Source organism: Brassica oleracea, chromosome C3 (genome assembly GCF_000695525.1).
Source record: "Brassica oleracea var. oleracea cultivar TO1000 chromosome C3, BOL, whole genome shotgun sequence".
In the NCBI taxonomy this organism is placed as follows: Eukaryota; Viridiplantae; Streptophyta; class Magnoliopsida; order Brassicales; family Brassicaceae; genus Brassica; species Brassica oleracea.
Genome location: NC_027750.1, coordinates 12,807,534 through 12,816,762, shown reverse-complemented (window position 1 = coordinate 12,816,762; position 9,229 = coordinate 12,807,534). Strand labels below are relative to the sequence as shown.

At 35.3% G+C, this 9,229-nt stretch overlaps 3 protein-coding genes across 3 annotated transcripts in view; all 3 read left to right on the top strand.

Moving 5' to 3' along the window:
* Positions 1-3,202: 3,202 nt before the first annotated feature.
* On the top strand, positions 3,203-5,197 carry LOC106335605 (protein MEF2BNB homolog). Its single transcript, XM_013774176.1, has 2 exons — positions 3,203-3,446; positions 4,308-5,197. The coding sequence occupies exon 2, from the start codon at positions 4,309-4,311 to the stop codon at positions 5,011-5,013; it is 705 nt and encodes a 234-aa protein (XP_013629630.1). The 5' UTR covers positions 3,203-3,446; position 4,308; the 3' UTR covers positions 5,014-5,197.
* On the top strand, positions 5,193-7,774 carry LOC106335604. The gene is made up of 9 exons (XM_013774175.1): positions 5,193-5,503; positions 5,772-5,884; positions 6,103-6,275; positions 6,536-6,629; positions 6,743-6,853; positions 6,955-7,044; positions 7,139-7,224; positions 7,295-7,359; positions 7,439-7,774. Exons 1-9 carry the CDS (start codon positions 5,296-5,298, stop codon positions 7,546-7,548), a joined length of 1,050 nt encoding a protein of 349 aa, XP_013629629.1. The 5' UTR covers positions 5,193-5,295; the 3' UTR covers positions 7,549-7,774.
* A 1,199-nt stretch (positions 7,775-8,973) lies between these two features.
* Positions 8,974-9,229, top strand: part of LOC106333373 (bidirectional sugar transporter SWEET9) — a 1,668-nt gene continuing 1,412 nt past the window's right edge. The window contains exon 1 of the mRNA XM_013771827.1: positions 8,974-9,087. Coding sequence (XP_013627281.1) covers positions 9,039-9,087 — 49 coding nt within the window. The 5' untranslated portion in view covers positions 8,974-9,038. The remainder of the gene's footprint in view (positions 9,088-9,229) is intronic.

The following is a 9,229-nucleotide window of genomic DNA, read 5'->3' as shown; positions in this document are numbered from 1 at the left end:
GGTTTGTATGAATTTTAAACTTTATGAATGTTTTTTTCCTATTTCGGTTTTTATGAATTTAAATTTTATAATATTATTAGTTTTAAATTTCCAATTTTTTAAATTTATTAATATCAAAAAATATATAAAAATGCAAAATTAATTTGTAAAAAAAAAGGGTATATACCGACGGACAACGGTCGTCGGAATATACCGACGGACATATATCCGTCGGAATTTACCGACAAACTCATTTCCGTCGGAATATACCGACGAACGTGGTTCGTCGGTATATTCCGACGACCGATGTCCGTCGGTAAATTCCGACGCCTACAGTTCGTCGGAATAAACCGAGGAACCACGTTCGTCGGAATTGTAGTTTTCCGATGAACTCTGGTCTCGTGTAGCCGCATCGTAATATCGTCGGAAGTTCGTCAGAATGACGTTTCTTGGTATTCGTCAGAAAGTCGTCGGAATTTCTGACGAAATTCCGACGAATTTTTTTTTTCCGACGAAACGATACCGACGGACGGGTTCGTCGGAAATTCGTCGGAATAGACCGATTCCGACGAATTACCGACGATTTCGGCCATCAGAATCCCCCTGTTTTCTTGTAGTGAAAGGGCTATTATTAACCGGGAAATATGGTACACCTCATATCTATTGTCCACTGTAATAATGCAACAACAAACCATGAAAAGAAAGGTCACGACCCATATAATCTTGCAACTAATTAATTATTTGTTATAATATAGTAACTACTATATAGTGAGAGGACATTGCCTTTAAGAGAGTATATAGAGAAGTGAAGTAATTGTTTAAGCTTTGTACTAAGATTCTCTCTTTGACTCTTCTGTCTAGCCTAAGGAACAATCCATAGTGTTTAGTGTTTACTACCTAATCCTTTCTGTACTTTTGTCTAACCACTAATTATCGCATGGCTTTATAAATATATGCATGCGCATTGCGCAAACACCCGTATTGTATAATATATGTTGTGTGCTTTAAGAAAATAAAATAATGGTGTTCAAAAAATAAAAATAAAAATAATATATGGTGCATATTTGTTAAGTGTTTCTATGTGCAAACTGAGTTGTACGTATATACTTATTCGCTCGCATGTATCTATGAAATAAATAATGGTAAGTTTATGTGTTACATTGTTAAGTGTTTCTATGTGGTGTATTTTGTGAATCTATTTTCTCAAATATTTTGCTTTAGCAAATAAGTTACATTCCAGCAAGAAAAGGTGCATTCATGTTAAGTCAGATACCAGTGTGCATGTATACATCATTATAATATCTTGGGAAAATTTGACCCAAAAAAAATATCTTGGGAATTATATTAGATTTTCATAAGGTGCGATTACATTTTTCACAAACACAAAAGTCTGAAAATTGCAAGGAGGGTTGTGAAATCAATGTGTCGATCGCCTCCAATGTTAAATACTACTACACGTGAACTCCCGACCATCTCACTGTTGTATTTGATTAATACCAATCAATCTGAGGTGAGTTCGTTAAAAATGTAAAATGGCTTAGATGTAAAAGCATAGCATAATCAAGTAATAAATTCATCCATTTCATTAAAATCTTCATGAAAGATTAAATTCTAGCCATGAATCACACCAGATAAAAACTATTAATCTTGAGATATTGTTACTTTCTGAAGATTATAGCAGTGAAGGTCCAATGTATAAAAACCCCGATTTTGTGTGGATAATTTTGTGCGGATAGTTATATATTTATCTATGCATGTAGAAAAATATTACATCATGAAGAATAGGAAAGCGATCAACATTGAAACCATATGTCCATATTTACAATTTGACAATATTATAGAGATTATGCTAGAAGATGTTTGTATGTTGGAAGAAAACATCAGTTTCAAACTTCTTTAAAATATAATTAGTTTGTTTATACCAGCATATAACCTCTATTGAATAGTCCAGGCCAAGAGATACAAGCCTAGGAGATGGTGAGTCTAATGGTCAGATCACTTGAATAGAATATAAGTTATTCATCTCCAGATTAAAAACAAAAATATATGCAGTGGTTAAATTTCGTTTTAACGACCCTACTAGCTCAGGCTTTATTGTTTAATCTTGACCCATTTGAGTCCTATAGGCCATGGCCATTGCTTTGGTCGGCGTGACTATTTAAATATTCGTTAGTGTTTTAACTTAATGGTATCCTCCTTTTTAGTTTTTTTTTTGCCGCCATTACTTTCTTTTCAAGAAGCACACTAGAAAAAATATTTGTTATCCTATACAAATAAATAATTTTAAACCGAGTACTCCGAAACACACTAGAAAAAATATTTTTGTTAATTTGGATGAAGTTTGGATTAGTCTTGCAAAATATTTTTTAGTTACCATAACTAATGACATACATATTTCAGGTAATCTGATTAATTTAGGGTAAACATAATATTTTCAAATTATAATTAATTATTCTAGTTATTTCATATATAAATATAGCACTAATATTTTGGATATATAATTACATTTCAAATACCTATTTGATTTTGGAATTCAATTTATTTTTTTTAACGCTGGTAATTATGTTATTACAAACTATGAAAAACATTATAAAAACATGAAAAATGTTAACATATTTTATGAAAATTCACATATGGCGATATTTTTTACGGTATGCTAAAATCTCCTGTAAATTTTTTCACTAATATTTTTTATAATTGATCTTTTTAAAAATTTAAAACTCTGGTATATGATCGTTAATAAATCATTACTAAAGCCGCTAGATTAAAGTCACTTCCACATATTCAGTTTGATTCAAACATTTAAAATGTTTATAAAATAATATACTATAATAAAATTTATGACTATTAAGTTAGATTTGGGGTTCTCTTAATTTGGTTCAGTCTAATTTGTTTAGTAATTTACTCATGCAAATGAATAAAGCTGGATCGGTTATGAGCAGTCATTAAACAACGAGGCCGAGACAATAGTGGTCCAGTTTTCAAAAGATGGATGCAGACCACAAGAGTCTAACAACATCTTAATTATACGAGGGCATTAGAGATTTCTTATGAAGGCGAAGGATTATATGTTTTATTTCATATAGAAATTTGAGGACCTGCTCGTAGTTTATAAAAAAGAAAAATTACAAATTATTCTTACTTTTTTCTTTTTAGTTGAATCTGACAAAACGATTACAAGCCAAACGTGCGAGGTAAGAGGCAGGCACGTGCGAACAATGACCTTACAACAGCATTTGGGGGAAATACTATACTAACATTGTCTTCTTCTTCCTCCTCAAAGCCAAAAACTTTTGTCTGCACTTAGCCGTGAGCGCAGAGGCCAAATTTGCTTCTTTTTTTTCTTCCCTTTTATCAGATGATAGGAGGAAGGAACACATCAGAAGATTCCAATTCCTTATCTCCGCTGAAAATCAATCACCGATTCGCCTCTTTTCTCTCTGCTCCGTCGTCTTCTAGGGTTTCCTGTAAGCTCCTTTTCCTTTCTACGTTTTGGGTAGTCTTGTTGAATTCAATTCGTATCGAGACCTAGCTTGTGAAATTGGGGGTCGTCTCTAATTGGAGATTTGATGATTCTTTTTGGAGAAAAGTTTGAACCTTTTTTTGTAATTGAAGTTCCTTTGGTGTAGTTAAAGGGATAAGACACGGCTGTGTTTCAGGTGTTAGATAAATTGCATTAGACGATTTGATCATTGAGCTTTGATGATTTTGGATCAAGTTTTAACCATTTTTGTAATGAAAAGTTGGTTTGGTGAAGGAACAGAAGTTGTACAGAGATGGTGGTTAGTGTAGTCAAAGTCAACAAGACATGTTTATGTTCATTAGTCTACAACACAAAATGAGAGGCTGAGTAGTTATCGTTCATAGGTGTGTTAAATTGTGTTTGATCAATTGAGATTTGATGATTCTTTTGATCCTTTTTTTTTGTAATTGAAGTTCGTTTGGTGAAGGTAAAATAAGTTGTATAGAATGGTATCAGATGATAGTTCGTGTAGTCAAAGTGAATAAGACTTGTTATTGCAATGCAAAATGATTAGTCATCGTTCATTCATAGCTATTCAAGGCTCCCTTGTGAATCTTACGTTCCTTTAAACCGTTTTAAAACACCTCTCTTTTGAGCAATACTGATATCATTCTGATTGCTTCTCTTAACATTTACTGCTTTGATTCATCATCAAAGCACGACAAAGGAGAATGCGTAGCTGAAACTATTTTCCTTATCCTTGGTTTCTTGTTTTGCTTTGACTCTGTTCTAATTGTTTTTCGTTGTTACTGTTTGAGTTTAGAGACCTTAAAGTGTTTGGAGTTTTGATTTTTGTTGTTGACAGAATGCATGAGTTCTCTACTGTTGATGGTTTTGCGGAGATAAACGAGAGCTTAGCCGAGATGATTAAGTACATCGCCAACGAACCCTCAGTGGGTCTTTACTACATCCAGCAGCACGTCCGCAACGCAGCACCCAATGTCCTTAACCTCAACGCCCAAGTCTTGGACAAGTCTCGTGAAACTGCTCTCCATACTGAAGACTCGGAAGATTCAATAGCCATGGTGAAATCAATGAAAGAGTGTGGCTCTCTTATAGCCGATGGGATGATTGGAGACATCAAAAGCTCCTTAGCGATAATGTCCTCAAAACAACCGAGGAGAGGGCTCATCCTCAACGCTGGGAGCCCTTGGAGCAGCAGATCCAGCAGCAGTGTAGCAACGCAAACAACAACAATGCGTGGTTCTGATTACAGCCAGGATACTAGCGAAAGCGGCAGCTATTTCACATCGGTGTTCAAGTCGGCTAAGGAGAAAGCAAGCAACATCAAATGGCCACAGCTTGACTTCAAAGAACAGAAGGTGGAGACTATCCCCAATGTGGAAAGCAATGAGTTAGAAGAAGAAGAAACCTTAAGTAAAGGTGAGCATATGGTGGAGAAGACAAAGTTCGAGGAGTTCAAGGCTGGTAAAGAAGCGAGTCTTAAGGCATGGCTTGGAGGTGTGGATGAGGATGCAGATGTTGTTGGACATGCTACTGAGAGGGTTTAGCGTTTTGTGTTAATGGTGTTGGGAGCAGGGCGGATCCACCGAAGAAGCAGAGCTCTTATTAATGTGTAATTCATAACGTCATATGTTAAATAACACATGTTACACCTTTTATTACCAAGGACAGTTTCGTCATTTACAAGTATGTCTCGACGACATGAACATAGAAGTGTTTGGTTTCGTGACATGTAAACACGCCATTGGTTACAACACTCAAAGAGCACCCATCACCAAACTCTCACCTTTATCGCCATCAAAAGCGAAGCTTTTATCTCTTCTTCCTTGATGGGTTTCATCTCCTGCACCTCATTTCCGACGATCAATTCAAGAATTCCATCGACCCATTTCTTAAAGCAGTCAACTTTACCATCTTTGTATTCACTAAAGCTTGCTTTGAGACGCGAGGATAAGCCCAGTTTCTCATTGTCACTATCAACGTGTTCGATTATGGCGACTCCTGTTCAAGCCTATTCTTCCTCCTCCTCCACCATTGGTATCTTAACTCTCTCTCTCTCCTTCTTCCATGTGTATAAGGATTAGTGAACCTCGTCGATGACTTCTAAGATAAATCTTAGTTAATTGTGGATGTTTAGTGCACAACTTGTTGATCTCTAATTAGAGTTTCATTAATAGAGATTACTGATTAGTATTTTGTTATTACACATAGAATAGAAGCTGAGAGTCTGGTACATCAAGATTTTGTGGTTCTGTTTCTCCAATTACTGACCATTTTACATGTTTTTGTGCCCTTGTCTCTGAAGGTGAGACCAGTGATGGTTTGAAGGTCCAGTCTCATGTTTCAATTGGAGCAAGCGATTTGCTGATTGTTGGCCCAGGTGTTCTTGGACGCTTAGTTGCAGAAAAATGGAGAGAGGTACACTTTCTTTGTTACTTTAGTTTACTTCATTAGTAACATCACTGATATGGTCTAGAATTTGATAGTTGCACAAATGATGTTTCTTGTTTGAACAAATAAAAACCTTTTTTTTTTAAAATGTTTGTGGGTTGATTTTATAAGAGTCATGTTAGTAATAAGAGTTATGTGTTCACAATATGGAACTCAAGAGTTGGAGCTTTATGTGTGTGGAGTAGGAACATCCAGAGTGTCAGATCTTTGGGCAGACAGTAACAACAAATCATCATGATGAGTTGGAGAAGTTGGGTATCAAACCATCTCTTAAACAAACTGAGTTTGATGGCAAGTTCTCCTATGTGATCTTTTGTGCTCCTCCCTCACAAAGCCCAGATTACGCCGCTGAGCTCAGGTAACTTTACAAAAAAAAAAAAAAAACACTTGCTTCAACAGCTGGAGAGTCTATGAATTGCGTTCTTAACGTCTTAAGTCTGATACCGTGAGTTAAGTCCTGCTACTTAGTGCCAGAATAGGGGTCTCTCGTGCGGTTAACTTTATTAGCTATGAAAGAAGATGAAGTCTAATGCTCCTCTAATGAGACAGAAGAGTTATCTTCTTTTGCCTTGATTCAGCCATGCCTTATATGGGGTCTTTGCTTGTGTTTATAATCAGGATGGCAGCATCAAAGTGGAACGGCGAAGGATCATTCTTATTCACATCTAGCTCTGCACCTTATGATTGCTTTGATAATGGAGAATGCAATGAGGTTTAGTATTCTATTTCAGTAAACGTAGTTTAGGACAGAGAGTCTCTGGATCATTAGATATTCTAGACGACACTGCAATAAACATTTCTGAGGTGGATTCCCCTTCACTGCAGGATTCTCCGGTAGTTCCACTAGGAAAGAGCCCAAGAACCGATGTGCTTCTTAGAGCTGAACAAGTAGTGTTGGAAAGTGGAGGGACCGTCCTTAGACTAGCAGGGCTTTACATATCCTTTTGGTTTCGATATATTGAAAGCTGAATCAGAAAGTGATGAAAGGCTTTTTCTGGTATCTAGAGCATTATGTTTCTCCTGAACTTTTTTTATACACAGAGACAAGAGGTGCACATACTTACTGGTTGAGTAAGGAGACAGTCGATGCTCGTCCTGATCATATCCTAAATCTCATACACTATGAGGTATATTTTTTTTTTTCATTTTGCTCACAAGGACCATGAACTCTGACATGTCACATAAGTCTCTTATGAAGTTCTGTAATGTGTTACTGAACAGGATGCAGCATCGTTGGCAGTTGCAATCATGAAGAAGAAACCTGGTGGTCGGATTTTTGTGGGTTGCGACAACCATCCTTTGTCAAGGTAGCAACTGCCTCCTTTCGGAGTTTGAGATATTTTCAGATACAAGTATAACATAGCGCATTCTTCTCAGGCAAGAAGTGATGGACCTGATGGATCAAAGCGGAAAATATGATAAGAAGTTCAAAGGTTTCACGAGTGAGTTTCTTCAGACATCTGACATGTTGGTTGAAAGCCTTAAGTTTCATAGAGTCTGACAACTTTTTGCTTTGTGTAGGCACCAGTGGTCCTTTAGGGAAGAAACTGAACAACTCTCGGACACGAGAGGAAATAGGATGGGAGCCGAAGTATCCAAGCTTTGCTCAATTTCTTGGAGTATCCAAGTAACATTATAATCTGGTCGAGAGTATGAAGGAAGATAAGAGAGCAAGAATGCTAGAAAAGTGCTTTAGAGAGTACCTCTAGAAGTAAAGTATGCACAAATGTGAAGCATTTTCTATGTTTGGTTCAAACTTATATGTATACTCCGAGATATCATCAAACTGCATCTTCTACTTGTGAACAAACGCGAATCAAATTCAAATAAATCAAGAAAATTTATAGATAAACTTAATTGATACAAATGTTCCTTTTAGGATTTGTATACTAATTATATGAATGAATAATTCACAACATAATTTAAAATGGCAAATGTTCTCATATTCGGTGCACTAAGATTTAAGTCACTTCTCGAATCAACATTATGTGTTTGCGTATTCAACGAGATCGTTGTTTAGTTGATCACATCTGGCCTCGTATTCTTGTTTGTTTACCACTGGTATTATTCCATGCATCACCGAAAATAAAGTATCTTCTGATTAAAAGGAAAGGGGTTCTCGATTGCAACTCATAACTCATAAGATTAACTTAATATAATTTACTCAATAACTATTTAAGACTAATGCTTAGCTTTAGTCTAAACGTTAAGCTTATGTCTTGTTCAGTACCAAATTTAAAAATAAAACAAAGAAATAGCCCAAACAAGAAAGGCTTCAGGAGATATTCCTAACAACACATATCTATGCCTCCAACTCACACACATGACTTGTTGCTCATAAAATTAATGAAAAGACTTTCTCGAGTGCTTTAGTTCGGTCATATGTAATTGCTGTCTAAAACACAGTCATTACATTAAAATTTTTGATGCCCTTAATTTTTTATATAAAATTTGACGTCTAAAACTGATAAGCTTTAATCTAAAGATCAGCTCTAAATTGTTGAATATAGAGAGAGATATTGATTAATATGTTCACAAATCCTCTCATGGTGATATGTGCAACCAAATAATCTTATCACATTTGGTTCTTGAAACCAGTTATATATGGAAGGTTGTAATAGATTACACAATTGTCATTTCTTTCTTATAATTAGCTGGTGAGTGATGAGTAGAGCATCTCCAAACATAATACTCTTATAAATCAACTTGGTTATATACTCGAAATTGAACAATCTAGAGATTGCTACTTAACGTGTGTGATATTTGCTAATTAATTGATGGGGATGATTTGACTCTATATCTTTATGAGCCTAACGTGAAATTCTTAGTTGGATTCCTTGAAGCCTAACAATTAGGAAAACAGCCAATGACAAACGATTAAGAGCCATGCAATAATTTTAATTAAGTGCTCCCTTATGATAAAACAAAAACCAAGACAACTTGAGCCAAACTTTTGTGTTTAGTTTAAAAAGAGAAAGACAAGTAAATGAAAAAAGAAGACAAGAATGTCACTCTCCTGCAATACCAATATAAAATGGGGGGTTTGCATGAAGGAACAAACATCAAAACAAACCTTAAACTAGCAAAAGAGTGAAAGACATCAGGACGGGAGAAGTGAAGAATGGTGTTCATCAAAGTTCATCAACTTGCTTTTCTCTTTGGTCTTTTGGGTAATTAACTCCCGCTATTTTTTAGAAAAAAATAACATAACTAAAATCAACTATGAAAGTGACATATAATATATTCTCAATAGAGTACAGATGCATAGATATATATATATATATATATATATATATATATATATATATATAT

Coding starts and splice junctions, on each gene's coding strand:
- LOC106335604 (XM_013774175.1), top strand. CDS start 5,296: ATGGGTTTCATCTCCTGCACCTCATTTCCGACGATCAATTCAAGAATT. Junction 5,885..6,102: donor TTGCAGAAAAATGGAGAGAG/GTACACTTTCTT, acceptor TGTGTGGAGTAG/GAACATCCAGAGTGTCAGAT. Junction 6,854..6,954: donor TTAGACTAGCAGGGCTTTAC/ATATCCTTTTGG, acceptor CTTTTTTTATAC/ACAGAGACAAGAGGTGCACA.
- LOC106335605 (XM_013774176.1), top strand. CDS start 4,309: ATGCATGAGTTCTCTACTGTTGATGGTTTTGCGGAGATAAACGAGAGC.